The 21,423-nt window shown below is 33.3% G+C and overlaps 2 protein-coding genes and 1 long non-coding RNA gene across 3 annotated transcripts; 2 read left to right on the top strand and 1 right to left on the bottom strand.

Moving 5' to 3' along the window:
* Positions 1 to 236: 236 nt before the first annotated feature.
* On the top strand, positions 237 to 911 carry LOC142167804 (protein FAR1-RELATED SEQUENCE 5-like). The gene is made up of 2 exons (XM_075227777.1): positions 237 to 309; positions 388 to 911. Exons 1-2 carry the CDS (start codon positions 237 to 239, stop codon positions 909 to 911), a joined length of 597 nt encoding a protein of 198 aa, XP_075083878.1.
* A 700-nt stretch (positions 912 to 1,611) lies between these two features.
* On the bottom strand, positions 1,612 to 3,271 carry LOC107792178 (uncharacterized). Its single transcript, XR_001649471.2, has 3 exons — positions 3,086 to 3,271; positions 2,507 to 2,577; positions 1,612 to 1,875 (listed from the first exon to the last, which is right to left on the bottom strand). It is a non-coding gene; the product is annotated as an uncharacterized LOC107792178 (long non-coding RNA).
* A 6,914-nt stretch (positions 3,272 to 10,185) lies between these two features.
* LOC107792185 (mannan endo-1,4-beta-mannosidase 2) lies at positions 10,186 to 15,078 on the top strand. Its single transcript, XM_016614379.2, has 5 exons — positions 10,186 to 11,207; positions 12,101 to 12,298; positions 13,095 to 13,217; positions 14,159 to 14,370; positions 14,499 to 15,078. Exons 1-5 carry the CDS (start codon positions 10,827 to 10,829, stop codon positions 14,905 to 14,907), a joined length of 1,323 nt encoding a protein of 440 aa, XP_016469865.1. The 5' UTR covers positions 10,186 to 10,826; the 3' UTR covers positions 14,908 to 15,078.
* Positions 15,079 to 21,423: the final 6,345 nt, after the last annotated feature.

Raw genomic sequence — 21,423 nt, 5'->3', positions numbered from 1 at the left:
CGGGTATGTGACTTCAAGAAAATTAATATGTTATAAAGAAGGTTACAGAGGTAAAGACAAACGAGATCCTACTGTTCAAACACATATAAAGAAAACTAGAACCGGTTGCTTGGCTCATGTTATTGTTAGCCGTCAATCAAATGGGAGGTTTCGCATAACTTCATTCGAAGAGAAACATAACCATCCTCTTGTTCCTCCATCTTTAGTTCATCTGTTGCAATCACAAATAGATAAAAATGGCTCAAGCATATGAAATTGACTTATTAGACGATTCAGGGATACGTCCTAAAGCTTCATTTGATTATGCTGGTTGTCAAGCCGGAGGATAATATTTTCTAGGCTACAGTAAGAGAAATCATAAGAATTATCTTCGTTACAAAAAAACAGATAGTTTGAAACATGACGTAGCTCGTAGCTTGGTGAATTATTTTGAGAAACGAACTCTAGAGGATCTTGCTTTTCGATTTTCTTTACAATTAGATGATGGAGGTTTGATAACTAATATTTTCTGGGCAGATGGAAAGATGATAAGAGATTTTAAGATTTATGGAGATGTTGTGTCCTTTGATACAACATATAGAACAAATAAAGAATACCGATCATTGGCATTATTTGTTGGTTTGAACAATCATAGGGAAATGGTCATATTTGGTGCAACCCTTCTATATGAAGAATCTGCTGAATCTTTTGAGTGGCTTTTTAATGCATTCTTTAAGAATATGTCTGCAGAGAAACCACAAACATTTATCACAGATCAAGATTTCGTTATATCTTTTGTTGTCTCATTAATAATGCCACAGACATATCATCGCTTGTGTATATGGCACTTGGAAAAGAATGCATTCAAGCATTTAAATCATGTCTTTAGAGCCCATGCATCATTTTCAGGAGATTTTAGCAAATTGCTTTAGGATTATGAGTATGAAGAGGATTTTTTAAGTGCATGGCAGGAAATGCTAGAGAAATATGACCTTGGGATAATAGTTGGTTGAAAAATACATTTGCTATAAGGGAGGAATGGGTCATGACATATGGAAGAAATACATTCTCAGCAGGTATGCGCATCACACAATTGAGTGAGAGTTTCAATGGATCTTTAAGGGGATATTCGAAATCTAATCTAGATATTGTATAATTATTTAAGCATTTTCAAAGATCAGTTGATGATAAGCGTGCCAATGAGAATAAACCAAATTTTGTATGACTTAAAGAATATCTATTTTAAAGGTTAAATTTCCTTTATTGGTTCATGCTAGGGAAGTATATACCCCAACTATATTTGATACGTTTTAAAATGAGTGGGAAAGATCCTTGTTTATATAAAAGCTCCAATGATGAAGGGGAATTGTGTACATATAATATTAGCACTCATGGAAGTGTTAAGGAGCACATAATAACTGTTAAGCGATCATTAACTGGAGTTTCTTGCAGCTGCAAACTGTTTGAGTTTATGAGTATACTATGTAGACATGCCTTAAAGATCTTGGACATACTAAATGTAAAGGATATGATTCTTGAACTGTTACGTTCCAAACTACCTCTTAGACGTGACTGGCACCCAACTAATACCACCCGCTAGGCGAATCATACTTTCATACCTTAGCCATTGATTTACAATATTTGATTAATTAAATAAGTATCCACATAATCTGATAACCATTACGAACAATTAATATCTCGAAATATAATACTGAAACTCTAACCCAAATCCTACACTAGACCATGGAGCATCTAAGAGAATTGCGAAAGACATCATGTGAATAAATAATAAAGACTCTTTTGGCAGCCTCCACGAACAATGCGACGGCTCACCTCAATTACTGAATCAACTCTAGCGAACTTGTCAGTTACTAGCTCCGTCTTCACCAATAGTATCTGCATAGACATGCAGGTAAGGAGTGAGTTATACGTAAATATAACCCAGTAAGATCCTTGTCCCGCCACTTTAAATACCCCTGGAACAAGTGTTAGAAAATACAAACACACAACGAGCACTGAAATTCTTTCACCATATAATTACTCTATAAGGCCCAAATAATTATTCAACAACAACATTATATATATCTCAACTCAATCTACACTAAGGACTTGTCATTAATGGCAGTGTAGGAAATTAACCAAACACTCTAACGAGTCCACGACATCATACACAATGCCCCAAATCTATCACAGCGGCATACACAATGCCCCAATATATTACGGCGGCATACACAATGCCCCAAATTTATCACGGCGGCATACACAATGCTCCAAATATATTACGGTAGAGAAGAAATAAATTCTAACGCCCCAATGCCATAGCACGAGGCTACGCCACATCACACCATATCATAAATCACTTATTAAATAGTTTTAGCTTTTTACAAAATAATATATATATGCGGCCGGTCAAAAACCACCGATTCTGCCAAGCGCAAGCTCGTCCTAACACATGGACCAGACAGACAAAATATTTTTCAAAACAGGTTTTGAAAAAGCAAGCATCAAAGTTTAAAGTCTCACTTACCTCGCTAACGGGAAGTTCCCCAACCTTGCAACGCCTAGAACACCAACCAAACGGCCTCCAATGGCCTCAATCTATTTAAAATATTGAATAACACGTCCTAATTAGTCTAGGTGAAATATTTTCATAATTTTAGAACAAATCAAAATCAAAGTCTAACCCCCGATCAAATTACTAAAAATCTGTACAAATTAGCAAACGCAGAACATGAATGCCGCAGCAGTGCAGTTGTAGAATGCATGACAATGCCTTAATCCACCCAATCTCATTATAAACCATTCTAATTATTGAATCATCATTACTTTATTTATAAATTATGGGCTAATCATTACTTAATCACTGAAAGTCCAATCTAGTACCGTAAAAATCGGGACTTTGTAGCTGTAGAAGTCAGTAATTCTTTTCCTCAAAAACTATACAATGAAACATATCCTTAATCCCTTAATTATTATAATAATTACAATATAATCATTACCTAATAATTACTTTCAATTATGGCATCTTAATTAACTTCTACACTATATTTCTCCATAATTACTTGCCAACATTTAATTAAAAGTACATACAACATAGCATCTGTACCTGAACCATATAAAGCTATGAAGAATCTTCACAAATAGCAGCTCTCTGATGTGCTTCAACCACCCAATGTGTTTGTTTATGTGTTTGTGAACCAAGAACGTGTTTGTGAACCAAGAACGTGAGCAGCAATTTGGAACAATGCTCTCTTACTCCACTGCCCTAATACTCTCTAAAACGAGAGCAACAATTTGGGGTGGCTGGGCCCAGAATTATCCAACTATCCCTCTATAATATTAATTGGCCCACTAATAAATTAACTAATACACTATTTTATATATTAATAATAAATTTCTCCCACTAAGTTAATAGTTGACCCAATAGCTATGAATAAACATTAATTCTCTAATCTCATAATTAATAAGTATATAAAAAAAATTCGGGTTATTACATGAACAATATATACTAAAGATGTGGACAAAAGAGGCTACAAACTTGAATAAGATGGATGTCATTTTGGTAGCAAAGGAAACTGTATAAGGTCGAAATCGGGCATGTCAGATTTCATAGGCACGAGGAGCTGCCTCGAGAGAAAGCTCGTAATAGACCAGGCTCGAGCTCAATGGCAGAGTATGGAGCATGAAGATCGAAATGCTCGCTGAAGATCGAGACCGAGCATGACCGACTTCGAGTAAAGCATAATAACGGAATGGCGAAATATTAGCAACCGACTGAAGATCTCGGCGGAAATCCCGGAACAGATCGAATCAAGCGGTTATTAACGCCAATCATAGGATTTGTTTCCGTTATTAGAATTGTACCTTATTTAGGATTCATCTACTATATAAATAGGGATCCCACTCATTTGTAAGGGGGATTGATTCACTGAAAAACATATACAAAAATATTGCTCTCTATTTCTCTCTATCTATTACTGTTCATCATTGTTTATTTTTTGTTCTTTACTGTTCTTCTTACTCAACCTCAAGACCATCCCGAATCGAGGTCGAAAGCACTGCTAAAACACTGGTTTGATTTATTTTACTATTCAGATTATCTACTCAGTTCCTTATTTATCAATTGGTATTGGATTAAATCATGTATCCTTAAAATCACTAAATAAGTTTAATTGTTACTCGAATTTTAGGGTAAACAGAAACTGATCCAAAAGTTGAAGTTACTGCGAGGTATAAACATATATGCCAAACTTTTGTTCAGATTTCAAATGAAGCTTCAGAATCTATCGAAGGATATTGGTTGCAAATTATGCGAATGAGATAATTGCAAAGTTAAAGGATGTAAAAAAGAGAAAAGAATCTCAAAAGTCAATTCCAAGCAATGTTATTCAAAATGAGCCAAATGAGATAGTATTTGTTGATAATACAAATATCACGAAGGTGACTGGGTTAAAAAGAAAGCAACCAACTCGTCGTTCTAATATTAGACTAAAGAGTTTTATGGAAAAAGCCAAGAGGAAAAATCAGACTTCATTTCCAAATTCTCCTCAATGCCAAATTGATCAGCAAGTAGACTATGATATCAAAATTCAAATGTGGGCTTCATTATAATTGTTATTTTCTGATATTATAACTTGATTTGTTTGATAGGTTGTACGCAATAAAAAAGCGGAACCAAGCGCCAGAAGTATTGTTTAAGGCAGTTTGGTAGCACATGATATTAAGGCTCAAAGGAGCTTAGAAAAGTTTGGCATTCTCCGCTGTGAATTGAGCTTTTATTTTTGCATCAAGGCTGTAAGCCTGTAACACACATATGTTGGAATTTGTATGTCCAGTACTATGGAGTTTAGAGTCGCTCCATAGTCATTTTTATTAGTGTCATGAATATTTTTTTATTGATATAAACTTGCGATTCGTATTAGACTTTTTTATCGTATTTTTGGAGTTAGAGTTAGTATTATTGTGTTGGAAATACTTCGTTGATGAGAATTATAATTCGTTTTGGTGATATTGGTTGATCGTGTTGTTGATTCTAAGACAGGTTTATTTTGGATGGTCCTAAAATAGGGAAAACTCTGTCCGATTTTCCCGTAAAATATTGATGAGGCTTACTTAGGGGTACTTGCTCCTAAGTGCCGGTCATAATCCTAAATTAGATCGTGACATTACAATAATTTAGTACCAGCTTGCTATTATAAATTATTATGTTGACCATTTCTAATTGGTACGATGTTGTTAGTTCCTTTAAGCAATAATAGAGAAACTATCTTTTTCATCCAGATATGTAATATGATTCAATATTAACCTTATTGAAATATTTTTGTATTCAAGTTTCCTCTTCTGAATTAACAATTTGCCTTTTTCGTTATTTCTTCTTCACATTAACTTCAATCAAAAAAATTTATCAATGCAACCAATTGCCTGCTACAAAAAAAAAATCTATTTATTTGGTTTCTAAGAAACAAAAAAGGTGGAAGAACACAAATGAAATTGTCCCTGTGAAAATAAAAAAGTTACGATGCCTAAGAAAATAATATCTCATTTGAAGGAATTTAGAATTTGGGGAGAAAAAAGTTTAACAATTTGGAGATTTGATTCATGAAAGAATAGTAAAAATAAAAAATCCATGAAAGGATTTGATTTGCTGATACCGTATCCCACTATCCCTGTAAATAGGGGTGTAAGAAGAAACCGATAAACTGCACCAAACCGATAATCCGAGTCAAACTGGAATAAAAAATCGATGTGGTTTGGTATTGGAAAATAAAACCCGACCATAATTGTTGTGGTTTGGTTTTAACTAAAAAAAAGTCAAACCGAAACAAAACCAACCCGATAGTATATTTATATAAATTTTAAAAATATTTTATACATATAAATATTTATTGTAATGTAATTTATAAATATTTCTTAAACTTTTTTACAGTTTTATCTTTTAATGTATTATTTCAAGTTTTGACTTAACATTCTTGAATGATAAATAAATTTTAAAGCCCATAATGTAGTAACTCAAACAAAGTTCAAATCAATACTAATGCTAACAAAAGAAATTCAATTCAATACTATGAATGACGATAGTGTCGGATAATTATTTTAGTTTTATATTGGTTTATAATAAAAATGCATAACTAAGTTTATCTTTTTCTTTAGTGCTTAGTTATGTAATTAATATTAGTACTTATTAGCTATATTTATTTTAGCATGACCTATATAGTATTTTTAGATTATGTTAATTTTTATTATGGCTTATTAATTAACAATATTTATTTTATGTAATTTTATTATTTTATCTTTGTTATTGAATATTTTAGTATAATGCTATGACTTATCTCATATTATTGTGTTAGTTTCTTGGAAAATACATTATATAGTTGTATTTTACTAGGACTTAAGAAATATTTGGAGCACAAGTTACATATTTTATGCTATGAAAACTTAACCGAAAAAAATTCGAAAAACCCGAGATTGAAAAACCCGACTTTGTTGGTTTGGTTTGGTTTATAAATTTAAAAATCCGACACATTGGTTTGGTTTGATAATTAAAAAATTCGAACCAATCCGACCTATGTATACCCCTACATGTAAGTAAAGGATTTTAGATTTAAGGAAAGGCTAAATTATAGGAATATTTAATTTTAACCCTAGTTTAGAGATTGATTTCTTGGCCTTTAGATTTGAAAAATGACATATGTCATTAAATTAGGCTGAAATTAGAGAGATTCTATACAGGAGCGGAGCCGGAGCCGGATCCGGTGCTATTTGTTGGAAATTAAAAAAAAAATTCCTAACTCTATCACGGAGTCGAACTGAGCCATTTTGATCACTCGATTGACCTCCTAAGGAAAGAACAAAATGGAAAAGAATGTGCAAGAGGGGGAATAATGCAAAGGAGAAAAGAGCCAAATGATAGAGCCAGGGTTGCTTGTTTGGATTATGCGGCTCGTTTCTACTCTCTAATTATTTAGATAAAGTAGATTAAAAATATCTTTAGACCTTTATTTTTTGTACGTAATTAAATCAGACTGAGCAATTGAGCAGTTGCTTGATAATTACTGCTTTACTGTCGGTGCCTTTTTCTTTTCTTGTCACAAAAAATACTAGCATGCTACAAGAAAGTTGCCATCCCTTATTTCGGCGTCAAATTTTATGTTAATGAATTTCGTGCACGACTTTTTGCCCCATTATATGTTTTCCAAGCCATATTTCATAACTGAATTAGATCCTCTTATTTTCTGATCGTCTCAAATATTTCGATTTTTTTTGTCAATTGTGAAAATTTTCTTTTTCAATAATCAAACAGCACTTTGTGTATGTTGTTCAAATTATATTTGACTTCTTTCCAAATAGTATTCACTCTATTCTTAAAATTATTCTTATTTTCACTACTAGCGAGTCAAAGTATAAAGTAGTATTGGCTAATATCTAGTTATTTAAATATGAAAAAAGTCACAAGCTTTAGCACTAACTACTTAAAACTTTTATTTTTTTAAAAAAAAAAAAATCGATATACAATTAACTTTTCATACAAATAAATCGATATGAAAAAATCACAATCTGAAATTAATAATTGAGCACAATTTTTCGTTTTTGAAGTTCATAAGAAATGAGGCTAATTAAAAAATGGTAAGGTGGTCTTTGTGGTCAAAATTGTCATATATTTCAAAGCATGATGAAGAAAAGAACAACGTGATTGACTCTTCATATCTAGATTCTAAACTTTATTTGCAATATAAAGAAATGTTCTACACTCACATTTGTTGACCACAACGAAAGAAAAGAAAAAGGGGAAAGAAAAGAGGAACAGTCAATTAGGCACATCATAATCAAAGAATTAAAATAAAGAGGTAAAGTCAGATTCTATTACCAACATTTATTGCCTAAGCTTTAATTTAACAATATCAGACGACATTTCTGCTGCCATGGAATTATTATAATGAAATTGTTGTCGGAGAGTGATGATACTTGAGGTAGCAAGTTGGAGAATAATTAAGCTTTTGTTTGGAAATTGTTTTGAGGTTTTTATATTATAAGTAGTATACTACTTTTAGAAAAGTATATCATTATGTGAAAATCTGGCCAAAAAGGCTAGTAATTTGTGCATTAATTAATGCTGCCCCACATAAAAAAGAGGGAAAAAATAATTAATATTTTTAGGGAATATTATTAACCTTGAGTTAAAAGAACCGATAATGATCAAGCTATGATTAATCCATTTGAACCATAGACAACGTTTGACTACTATGACTGAGGAACCTATTAATTAAGGAATAATCAATTACTTAATTGAGTGTGTTCAAAGTGGAATGAATAACCTTGTGCCAAACTGTTGTTCGAAATCGTTATTTTCCAATTTTTAGTTTAGAGTCTTAGAGACACATTATTTGATTGTTTAGAGTCCGACGGCATTTATATATAGTTGGTAAAATATCCACATTTTGTTCCTTATTGTTCATAATTTGGATTTAGGATAGTGTTTTGACATGTTTAGCTTGGGAAAAACTTCTCACACTCAGTATTTATATCAATTACGTTAATATTATTATTCTTTCAACATTAAGAACAAGTTTGAAGTGAGAATGTGTATTAAGTAATTGTGGTTAAGTAATACATAATATTTTATGTAAAGATACATATTTTGTATTTGTTGAATTGGTATACACACAGAATGTGAATACGCTTTTTCCAGTCCTAACTCATTTCTCATTTAAATTCATTCGTTCTTAAAATAAAAATGAAAGGTAAGAAAGAGGAAGAAGAAAAAGACTTTACACTTGTTGTTTTCTAATTATAACCTACAGATTTTGAAGGAATTAAAGAAGAGCTTTAAAGTTAGGATTCCAATAAAAAAAATTCTTAACTTCTTTTCTCCACTATTCATGGACCATTCCGTCCAACTTTTTTTAATTCAAAGTAATAAAAATATCATAAAAGGGTTACTTGAATTGATATCAAATTTCCATAAGACACGCCTAGAAGATGGGCTTGATTGGTGTTAAATGGACGGAACATTCAAATATTAATTTGCTTAATTCGTTGACTACCAACAGCGAAAATGTCTTTGTAAGTACTTTCCTCAATTAACGTAAACAAAATTTATTACGCATATTATAGATCTCGAATATTATACGCTAATAACTAATAAGTCATATTTATTAAAGTACGGAGGCAAAGCAAACTAACGCGGAGAGAAAGCAGTATGTGCTAGTATGGAGCATGTTATTTCACTTTGGCTCTTCTCAGTATTGTTTGTCAGTCTGTGACAATATATCAAAGAAGAAATATATATGTCTTAGATAATCATAAAATTATTATTAGCTGTATTATTATGTAACTTGTCGGTAAAAAACTCGTTACTATTTTGAATAATTTAATCTTTTACTAATTTAAAGTAGTAAATGAAATGTCCCCTAAATTTGGAGGAATTTCTGTTACAGTAAACATAAACATATAGAGTGGATCTACTCCGTACTTTAAATAACTCTACCACTTCTATTATTGCGTAAAATTGATCTAATATTGTCAGTTGCCCCCCAAAAGGTTGATCAATGCACTGAGTTGAATATTTAGTTATTTATCCAAAAGAACTTGGATATTTCCACTAAATATTTTTTTCTCGCTTTTTCAGTGGTGCACCCATATTTTAGAAATCTTACATCCTTCTCTGAGTCCGTCTACTGTAATAAGCCTCACTCTGTTTTATTTTTTTTGTTGTGGACAGAATTGTGTGATATTTGTGCCTGGTAAAAAATAATAAATAACTGTAAAATTAGTTAAAATGTACTCAAGCTATCTATAGCACCAGAATTATAGAAAAAAAACTAAATGAATTAGCTTCATATAATCTTGTGCAGGTCTAATGTAGATTGAAGCTTCGCTAGTTGGAATTTGGCAAGAGAAGGAGTGTAAAAAGAGGAAAGAAAGTACATGAATGATGGAATCAATCATGTGGATTAAAAATGACGAAACTACAAAAAGGATACCCAGTACTCACGTGGGCAATGACAATTTGGAAATCTTAGAAGCCATTTTTGTCAGTTAATTTATCAAAAGTCCAGCAAATAATATGCTAAAGAAAATCTTTAAAAAGTCATACTACTAATTACTGCACAGTATTTTGGTTCTAGTGAAGCTAACCAGTGGAGTAGGCACATGACCAAAGGGGACACCTTATTTTTTTTTATATATATATATATAAAAAAATGAAATTAACATAAAGATGAAAGGCTTAAATCAACAATGGCCCAAAGTTTGGAGTTTTGGTATGACTTGCTCCTTACAATTTTAATATTCAAGAAAAAATAAAAGCCATGAAATCAAGATTTCAGATCTAATTAAGCAAACCACTTTGCATTTTTTTTGAAACCAACATTCCACCTCACTGCCATCTTGTTCTTCTTCATATCATCATTTCCCTTAAGTTTTCTCAATTCTCATGATGTTTTTGACAGGTTTTTGATAGGTTACATTGTTAGGTATACTTTCTTACTTTTTTCTAAATCTATAAATGCCATCACGAGAAATCATTAGAACACATTCAGTTCAACTCCCCCATTCTTGGAACCAAAAAAGGTCCCATTTTTGCAATTCTTGGACTTTGGCTAATCTTGAAGTTATCTCTTTGGTATATTTCCAAAAGGGGATCTGATTATTGTTTGAAATCATTTTTCCCATGTGGGGTTCCTAAAGATTGGGGAGTTAAAGAGATCTAAGGTATAAAGATCACATTTTTACATTCTATTTTCATCAAATACCTAGATTTGGAGTTCAAAGTTAGCACCTTTGGGGTTTTGTTTTCACTATCACTAGTTACTGTCGGCAGTGTGGTAATTTTTTTCCTGTTAACTGTAATGGTTAAATCATCTATGAGCAGAATGTTAGCAGGAAATGGCTTGTTTTATCCAATAATTGGCTTTGCATCATTTATTGCTTTCCTATATTTGTCCTTTGGGGACTTGTGGGTAAATTACAGTAAAGAAATAAATCTCAGTTTTGTGGAGAGGAATGGGACTCAGTTCTATGTTGATGGTAAAGCTTTTTATGTAAATGGATGGAATTCTTACTGGTTAATGGATCATGCTGCTGATTATAGTACTAGACCAAGAATTAGAACTATGCTTCAAGCTAGTGCAAAGATGGGTCTTACTGTTTGTAGAACTTGGGCTTTCAATGATGGTGGTTACAATGCTCTCCAGATTTCCCCTGGAAAATTTGATGAAAAAGTGTTCAGGGTAAGTAAAATCTTGTTTTTTTGTCTCATTTGGATAGTTATGTACTTCTACTTTAGTGCTAAGCCTTTTTTAGAGCAATTATTACATAATTGTTAGTCAATAATGATCTCTTGTATATATATAGTATGGGCTCTAATTATGACTTATTATTAAATTAAATTCTACAATATGATGTCTTGTAAACTATTGTTCTATGTTGCTCGGACTCTCAAAAAAGTGCCGCTAGGTGCATGTCGGATATTAAAAAAATAGTGCATTTTTGGAGGATCCAACAGGGGTGCGGCAATATTTTGAAGAGTCCGTGCAACATAGCTATATTTAGTTACATATATCTGAAGTCACCTAATCAAAACAAAGATGCCTATACGAATTCAATTCATTATTCTACAATGTTATAGAAAAAAATGTAGAAAGGGCTCTTGCCTCTTCGATAAGAAACAAAACCGCATGTTTTCTTTTTTTTTGGACAAAATATTTCTTTTTTTCTTCGCCCTTTGCATTGAATGAGCGGAACAATTTAGCCTTAAAAGAAAAAAAGTGGGGTGGAATTTAAGTTTCTATTGAATTGAGTAAGATCCTTTTGAATAGAAGATGCCCATGAAAAAGAATTTTTTAGAGGAAGATATTACCAACACGGAAACTGCATCCAATCCGTCGTTTTCCAGTTTCCTTTTGGTTCATCCCCAAACCATTGCCTCCACAAGTCTTCTACTTAATCTAGTAGATTTCATGATTGTACATCTCTTCAGCAATTTTTTCTGGTCCATAGACTGTTGTTAATTTCTGGATCTACTACCTCTCAAGTAGCTTACTCCTAGCGCATGTTGTAAAAATTATCCATACATTTTATCCCTCTGGCTTCTTTTATTTAATATAGAAATCTGTTGCTGCAGGCATTGGATCATGTTATTGCAGAAGCCAGAAGAAATGGGATCAGGCTGATACTCAGCTTGGTTAACAATCTACAAGCTTACGGTGGGAAGACTCAGTATGTAAAGTGGGCATGGGAAGAAGGTGTTGCTTTAAGCTCTTCAAATGATTCGTTCTTCTATGATCCATCCATCCGCCGTTATTTCAAAAATTATGTCAAGGTAATTTTCCCTTGAAATGGGTTTTCCATCGATAACCTTGTGCTTTGCGCTGTGGGTATTTCCAAATGTGGCAATGTTTGTATTTCGTGTGAACACGACACATTACATCCATCTAAAACTTGATCTTTTTCTGTATTAGTCAGCAATAGCCTTTGCCTAAGTTGGAAAAATTATTTATTTCATGAGTTTGAACTGATGTTTCCTATTCGAGACAATATTACAAAGGCCTTAAAAAGCTATTTATTCCATGAGCTTGTACGTCTATTTTCTATTCAAGACATTATTATAGAGACTGTCTATTTATTTGCTTTTGTTTCAAGTAACTCCTGTACTAGGATTTCCAAATTTTGAGTATCTAACTTGAGATAGAGACCTTAAATGAAATAGCTCATATGTAAGATACAAACCTTTTCTTCCCCCCCTCCACTTATTCTGAAGTGGTGAGGTATGGGGATTGAGAAGGCCGTGGAGCTCCTCTGTTTTAGTTTCCTAGGCTGAATAAACATCCAGCACTTTGAAGAAATGTTTATCTTGTGAAAGAAATGAGTTATATCAGTTTTCTGAATTTTATCATCTGCTTTGTTCGTCCCCAGAATGACGCATTTGCTTTCTGATCTAGTATAACACTTGTAATATGTTTTAAGGATTACAAACTAGTTCAAATATTAGACCTTGCCATGAGCTGAGCTTTTTTAGCTCTTTTCTGCACTCACATGCAACATCCTGGCATTGATATCAAAGTTACTCTCTATGCTAAAGTACTGACCTAAATCATCATTCCATTTCATCTTCCCAGACAGTGCTAACAAGGAGGAACATATACACCGGTATAGAGTACAGGGATGATCCGACCATTTTCGCGTGGGAGCTAATTAATGAACCTCGCTGCATGACCGATCCTTCTGGTGATACGCTCCAGGTAACTTCTGCACTTGACCTCATATCAATATTTGAATGTCTGAACAAGAGAGCAGTCTATCACTTAGTGAGAATGTTGTCCGGTTTATCAAGCAACAATTGGTTTTTCGTTGGTCCAATGTCTGCAGTTCAGTAAGATTTTGGTTTAGAACAAGTCATTCAATTATGTCATGACTGAGCTCAAGTACTTCTTGTCCTGAGCTTTTGGGGCCTAATGTTGTTGTTCGTAAATTAGTTACCCCTTCCGTCCCAAGAAGATTGATACCTTTTTGTATTTGGAAATTATTTAATTTAACAAAATCCCCTTACTAATATGACTTATTATGACCCCACTTGATATAAAAACTGATGGTTTATTAGGTGAGAGAAATGTGAAGGGACATGTGGAACTCTTACCATCTCATTTAATTGTTTGTAGTTTTGGTACTCTAAATATAACTAGCATATGTGTCAAAAATGTTCAGTTGTTGCTTGAACTCCATGTCCATTCAAACACTTTATCCAAGATGGGATGAGGGAGTATTTATTACTGTTTATTGGTATACGAATCGTTATTAGTCCGTGGGTCCTCGATGTGTATGAAGGACGTAATTCATTTGGCATTTCTTGTACACTACCTGCATTTCTGATTGCCATCTTAAATATTAGCACACATTTGATTTAATAAAGGAAAAGATTAGTAGCATGACTGCATTATCTTAATCGGTTGTAACGCTTACTGGATTCATTCCCTTTTGGATTTGTTTTAATGGCATGTTGAATTCGGAACATCTGAACATTGCTTCTTCATATTTCATAATTGCATACCATGTAAATTTTCTTCTTTCCTTTTTTCTGTTAAGTAAAAAATGCAGCAAACCAATCTTTGAAAAGTAGACTCCTCTGCTTGCTTACACATTTACGCACGTTGGTATGAATTAATTGCATTATGCCAATTTACAGGACTGGATAGAAGAGATGTCAACATTTGTGAAATCAATTGACAGGAAACATCTGCTCACCGTGGGGCTCGAAGGATTCTATGGTCCTAAAAGTCCCAAAAAATCAATTGCCAATCCAGAAGTTTGGGCTGCTGATCTTGGATCTGATTTTATCCGAAACTCTATACTTTCAACAGTTGATTTTGCCTCCGTACACGTGTATCCAGACCATTGGTAAGCTTTACATTATGCTTAATTTTGTGAATTAGTGATAAATAAGAGAAGAAAAAGGGATAAGGCGTTCAAGTCGTTGAAAAAGGATATATATCATCAAACTTAAAGCCAAGAAAATTTTTCTGTAGGTTTCACCACAAAAATTTTGAAGAGATGTTGAAATTTGCTGCCAAATGGATGCTTTCTCACATAGAAGACGGTGACAGGGAACTGAAAAAGCCAGTCCTGTTTACTGAATTTGGTTTGTCAAATGATAACGAGGATTTTGAACCAGCTCAACGGGATAGATTCCTCAAAATGGTTCTTGATGTTATATACAAGTCTGCAAAGAGAAACAGGTCCGGGGCAGGATCATTCTTCTGGCAATTCCTTGTTGAAAGAATGGAACGGTTCAATGACGAATATGGAATTGTTCCATGGGAGAATCCATCAACATATCGATTAATTACAGATCAATCGTGTAGGCTGGCCAAAGTTCAGGGACTACTGTCAACACAAGTTGAGCATTTAAAGAATTTTTGTGCGGCGAGGAACTAATAAACTTTGTTTTTGTTTTGGAAAAAGAAAGTTTACATATTATTATGAAAATACTCCAGCATTTTTCTTCTGAAATTCGTTCTAAGGTAGGACATGGGTTTATTCATTGTATTTCTCACGTTATAGATATGTACAATTTTCATCAAATGAAACACATGCAGATTGTTCTCACACTGCTACATATATCTGTACTTGAAATGCTGCAAGTCCCCATCACTAAAATCTTTGATGGAAAAAAGAAAAAGGTGCAACAGTAAGAACTAATTCACACTCATGTTTATATCAAATCAATGTGTTAGCGCATAAACTTATGTCACTTAATTATGGTTAACTAATATGTATTCTTATCCCATTAAACCATTTATTTAATAATGAAAAGTTGATGTGATTTAGGGTGTGTTTGGTATGACGAAAAATATTTTTCAGAAAATGTTTTCCCATTTTTCATTGTTTGGTTGCACAAAATAGTTTGAAAAATGTTTTACTAGATATCACATTTTCTTTAAATTGGACGAAAATGACTTCCCTAGAAAAAGTTAGTAAAATATTTTTCAAAAACTCCACCTACTCTCACATCTAACCCCAACCCCTCCCCATTCTCTCGCCTACCCCGCCCCTCCTCTCCAAAAAGGTTTTTTTTTTTCAGATTTTTTTTTTTTTTCGTCACCGCCCACCCGCCCCCTACTCTCACATCTAACTCCAATAGTCCGATGGTGTCGCCAAAACTGGCTACTCAAGACTTCATTTAAGATAGGTAGAAAATTGTTTGAATGGGATATACTGGTCTAAAAGCATAAATATTATTGGAGTACCCACTATGAAAACCATTTCCTTGTACATCCACCAAAAGCTACAAACTTTGACTACTTCGACTTGATGATTATGAGATAGGCGAAGGTCCAAATATACCCTTATATTTTTGAAAATGGTCTAAAAATATCTCTCGTTATACTATTGGGTTATTTATACTTCTGTAGTCATACTTTGGGTTCAAATATACCCCTCATTTAAACAGAGGGACACGTGTCATCGTCATGTTGGCTAATTCTAAATATCTCCTAATTAATTAAAAAAATTTATTACCTATACCCAAAAAATAATTTTTTAAAGCAATTTTTTTTGGTAAAAACTGGAAAAAACTGATTTTTTTTTTTTACTAAAAACTGAAAAAAACGAAAATATTTTTTTTCCAGTGTTTACAAAAAATCTGCTTTAAAAAAACTGAATTTTGTAAAAACTGGAAGAAAAAAAACTGAAAAGCAATTTTCTAAAGCAATATTTTTGTAAAAACTTGAAAAAACTGAATGTTTTTTTACTAAAAACTGAGAAAATCAAAAATATTTTTTTCTAGTTTTTAGAAAAATATTGCTTTAAAAAAACTAAAAAATAATTTTTAAAGCAATTGTTTTTGTAAAAACTAAAAAATAAAACTGAAAAGTAATTTTCTAAAGCAATATTTTTGTAAAAACTGAAAAAACAAATATTTTCTTTTTTTTCAATTTTTAGTTAAAAAAATCAGTTTTTTCCGGTTTTTAATTGCTTTAGAAAATTATTTTTCAGTTTTTTTTCTGGTTTTTACAAAAACATTGTTTTAGAAAATATTTTTCAGTTTTTTTAAAGGAAAAAAAAATATTTTCGTTGTTTTCAGTTTTTAGTAAAAAAAAAAATTGCTTTAGAAAATTGCTTTTCGGGTATGGGTAATGGGTCATTTTAATTAATTAGGAGATATTTAGAATTGGCCAACAGGACGATGACACGTGTCCCTTCGTTTAAATGAGGGGTATATTTGAACCCAAAGTATGACTGCAGGGGTATAAATAATCCAATAGTATAACGAGGGGTATTTTTAAATCATTTTCGAAAGTACAGAGTATATTTGGACCTTCGCGGTTTTGAGATTTATTCAGTTTTAAAAAGGAAACAGAATAAAGTTTAGTTGTGAACTTCTTGATCACACTATAAGCACCATTAGTTGCGTGTAATTGTTTAATTCAATGGGCTTTTGCTTGCTGCACTTCTCTGGTAAAGCTCTAGAATTTGTGAGACTTTTGATGTGTTTGGTAGGGAGAAAAATATTTTGGGAAAATTATGCGACCATTCAAATATTTATACTGTATTTTCAGTAAATTTATCATTCGTAATTGTATTTGAATTTTATGAAAAATTCATGAAAGAAGAGAATAATTCTTTTGAATTGAAACAAGAGAACAACAAACTCTCATAGCTCAATTGGTTAGAGCCTTTGCTTAGCTAGAATTGTCTTGAGTTCAAATCTCAACAAGAACATATTATTTTCATATACTTTACTTTAGTTGTATTCATTGCACGAACAAATAATACTGATTGTATCCTTTATATATACCCTTATATAGTAGCTACAAATGTTAATTATGCAAATTGTAGTTATTAGACTCTAAACTATAGTGATTTTTCAATTTTTCCATATATAATTGGCTTAAATATTTTTAAAAATATTTTCTTCATACCAAACACCCCCTTTATTGTCCTAGTAGTCCATTCTTCTCATATTCATTCAATGTTGTTTTATACAATGAGGTGATAATCGGGCTTGTGAATTGCTTGCTCAATGAAGCCTCTAACAAAAGGAATTCTCTTCTCGAGAGCAAACAAATGTATACATAGGTCGAGTTGGTTCCAATTTTTCAATTACCAAATCAATTATGTTGGGTTTTTAAATCTTTAAACCAAATCAAACCAACAAAAATCGAGATTTTCAATCTCGGTTTTGCTCGAATTTTTTCGGTTTTCTCGAGGTTTTCAGATTTTTTTCCATTAAAATCTTCATAATATAAAATATATAACTTGTACTCCAATATTTCGTTGGTCCTAGTAGTATAAAACTATATAAGATGTTAATCAAGAAAATAACATAAAAATAATGTGAGATGAGTCATGACATTATACTAAAATAGTCAACAATTCGTAGCTATATTTGAATTTTATGGAAAATTAATGAAATAAGAGAACAATTCTTTTGAACTGAAATAAGAGAGCAACAAGCTCTCATAAGTCAATTGGTTAGAGCCTTTGCTTAGCTAGCAAAGGTCTTGAGTTCAAATCTCAACAAGAACATTTTATTTTCCTGTATTTTTATATTTCGCCTTAGTTGTATTCGTTGCGCGAACAAATACAAGTCGATACATGGGGGTGATTGAAGACTGAAGACAACTATTTCATTTGTCACCAGGAAGAATAATGCTCATAAAGATGTGATAAATGATCTTCTCCCGGTAGCATTCAATAGAGAATATTCATAGTATTAAGAGCAGTTACCCATTACAAGGAATTTGACATTTATGTTCACTGTTACATCTTCATCAATTCCCCTCATAATTAACACTAAAGAAGGGCACGACCCTAGGACCTTCTTCATTGCTATAAATAGTGAGCTTAGTTGTCATTGTAAGGGACAAGACTTTTTTTTGGCAAACTTACACTATATTTTATACAAAGCTCAATCCAATCTTAACTTATGATTTCTCGATTCTTTTGTTGTGCCCGGAAATCTTATTCCCGAAATTGTTGCTTCTGCTATTTTGTCTATATCTTAAGGCTAAGTATTGCGTAACTCTTCAATTATTTATTTATTTCAGAATCAAATTAATTAACTTATCTAGAAATTATGTATAAATTCAACTGTATCATTTTACATGTAAACAGTTTGGCACCCGTCGTGGGGACTAGATAGTCGTGTAATTAAATTGATTGCCTTTTTTACTAACGTGTTTTGATCGTTTTTGTCTTAGAAAAATCATAAGAAATGGCAGATAACACTGTTAACGACATGTTCAACCCCGAGATTCGATGGGATCATCCTCATTCTAAGGACTCAATCAGCGACAACCATAACGAAGGGAGTGACTGATCTCGTCCAAGTCACACCTCTACTTGAGGTTATGAAATGGTCGATACAATAGTAATACCCAATAGAGAGTCGGGGTCGAATTCCACAGGGAACTATATGAATGAGATTTAGAAGTATATATTATGGTGAATGAGCTTGAACTATCTTAAATTACACTTTCACAAGATTTGGTTGATTCTAGATCTAGTTTAAACTAAGATTGCAAGATAAATAATTAAAACTAAGAAATTATTTTTATTGTTGCTTTCAAATAGTGTAAAAGGTCTAGGACTATGACCTTCACCTAGGTGTTTGCCTAATGGGTTGTAAACTGTAAAGCTTGTTTCGTTGGTCGGGGTGTATTATAGCTATCAACACTCAAGTACCCACTTAATACCTCTCGGTAAGATAGTGATTTTTGACAATTTGACTTTCAAGTCCAAATGAGTATTGAACAAAATAATTGATAAAATGCTCAAATCGGATTTTACTATCTCTAGGTTCAACCCTTTAATTGGGACTATCAATCTCTTGATTTTATCTCAAACTCTTGTTAGTCAAGTTTTCCTAAACTAAGTCTTTCTTTCTCAAGAACAGACCAAGTCAAATAGGAATGAACTAATGTTTGCAACCATTAGTTCTACAATCAAAAGTAAGAACAAGGCTAAATAATAAACTCTCAACCATAAACAAGCCATAAATAAAATACCCATTAGGTTTACACACTAGGGTTGGGTCACAACCCTAGTTAGAAATCTAGCTACTCATAATGGGTATAGAAGAAAATAAAGAAGAAAAGATGATAAAACTTATATTGCAAGATTAAAAGATAAAAATCCAATGTTAAATCACTAAAGTAAGCTAAAGTTGCCTAAAGAGGCAAGTAAAAATGACTATAGGACTTTCAATATCCAAAACTTGCCCTAATTTCGTGAAAGTAGTCTATTCATATAAAGCTGGAATTTTCGGATAAAATTGCCCTTTCGGAGGTTCTGCGGCTGCACAATTATATGTGCGGTCCGCACTTCTCTTCAGATCTTGACAAGATTTGACTCTGCGACCGCACAATTCTAGATTGCGACCTCATCTCTCATATTCTGCGGTCCGTACAATTCTGAGTGCGGCCGCACTGGGCTCTTCTGCGGACCGCACATTTCCTGAGTGCGGTCACATAGCTGTTTCTGCGGTCGCACAATTATTGTGCGGTCCGCATTTCTTCTTGAGCTTGAAATGAAACTCTATGAACGTTGGCCCTTACGTAGCTTCTGTGGCTGCACAATAATTGTGTGGTCCGCACTTTGCACTAGGGCTCTGTTGATTTTCCTTCACATTCTGCGGCCGCATATAGAAATATGCGGTCCGCACTTCAGCTTTTGTGCCTGATTTTTGTCCTTGTTCAGATCACTCCTCCTTGAGTTGGATTTCATCGTAGTGGCTCATTTTTCAATACTCCTGCAGGTATGCATATTTCATCAGTTTTCGGGAATACAATTAGACACTTTTGGACTAAAACGAAATCTAAAATGCGCTAATAAGTAGTCAAAATTCGCACTTATCAGTGACGCTATACTAGTGCATGACAGACAGTATCCTCGATATGTTCGGGGGACCACTCTCGATGACGTTGATGAAGAGCATGTCGTCGACGCAATAAGGGTCTTGCAAGATCAAGAAGCAATCATTCTAGGCCACAAGTTATGACAGAGTTGAAGCAGGCGCTGTCAGGAGCTTCAAATAATGCAAACATACGAGATTCGATCCCTCCCAGGATTCCCACGAATCTAACAATGCGGAGGATCGACACTTCATCATTTTTATTCTTCAAGTCCAATGCACCAAAGGGTGTCACACTCACAACTTCAAACGGGCCACTCCATTTAGACTTCAACTTTTTCGGAAACATTCGTAACCGAGAATTAAACAATAACACAAGATCAACTTCTTTAAACTCCTTGTTCCGAATGTACTTGTCATGGAGGTGCTTCATCTTCTCCTTGTATAAGGATGAACTTGTATATGCATGGTACCGAAATTCATCTAGCTCATTCAATTGTGCCACCCTTAAGTTGGAGGCGACATCCCACTCAAGATTTAGCTTCTTCAAAGCCCACATGGCTTTGTGCTCAAGTTCCACCGGAAGGTGACAAGCTTTTCCAAACACTAACCGGTATAGAGACATCCCAATCGGTGTTTTGTAAGCCTTCCTATAAGCCCATAAAGCATCATCAAATTTCTTTGACCAATCCGTCCGGTTGGCATTCACTGTTTTTGACAAAATACTCTTGATCTCCCGGTTGGAGACTTCCACTTGTCCGCTTTCTTGAGGGTGATAGGGGGTCGTGACTTTGTGAGTGACACCATACTTTTCTAAGTAAGGTATCAAAAGCTTTGTTGCAAAATGCGACCCCCATCGCTTATAATGGCTCGCGGAGTACCAAACCTTGTGAAGATGTTCTTTTTCAAAAATGCCACCACACTTCTAGCTTCGTTGTTGGATAGAGCAACAACCTCAACCCATTTTGACACATAATTCACAGCTACCAAAATGTAGGTATTCCCACAAGAGCTTACAAATGGTCCCATGAAATCAATACCCCTCACATAAAAAATATCAATTTCCAAGATGGTGGTGAGGGGCATCTCATTTTTCT

Source organism: Nicotiana tabacum, chromosome 2 (assembly GCF_000715075.1).
Source record: "Nicotiana tabacum cultivar K326 chromosome 2, ASM71507v2, whole genome shotgun sequence".
Lineage (NCBI taxonomy): Eukaryota > Viridiplantae > Streptophyta > Magnoliopsida > Solanales > Solanaceae > Nicotiana > Nicotiana tabacum.
The sequence above is the reverse complement of the archived record's forward strand: the minus strand, read 5'-3'. Positions and strand labels throughout refer to the sequence as shown.

Coding starts and splice junctions, on each gene's coding strand:
- LOC107792185 (XM_016614379.2), top strand. CDS start 10,827: ATGGTTAAATCATCTATGAGCAGAATGTTAGCAGGAAATGGCTTGTTT. Junction 12,299..13,094: donor ATTTCAAAAATTATGTCAAG/GTAATTTTCCCT, acceptor TCATCTTCCCAG/ACAGTGCTAACAAGGAGGAA. Junction 14,371..14,498: donor CACGTGTATCCAGACCATTG/GTAAGCTTTACA, acceptor ATTTTTCTGTAG/GTTTCACCACAAAAATTTTG.
- LOC142167804 (XM_075227777.1), top strand. CDS start 237: ATGGCTCAAGCATATGAAATTGACTTATTAGACGATTCAGGGATACGT. Junction 310..387: donor AGCTTCATTTGATTATGCTG/GTTGTCAAGCCG, acceptor ACAAAAAAACAG/ATAGTTTGAAACATGACGTA.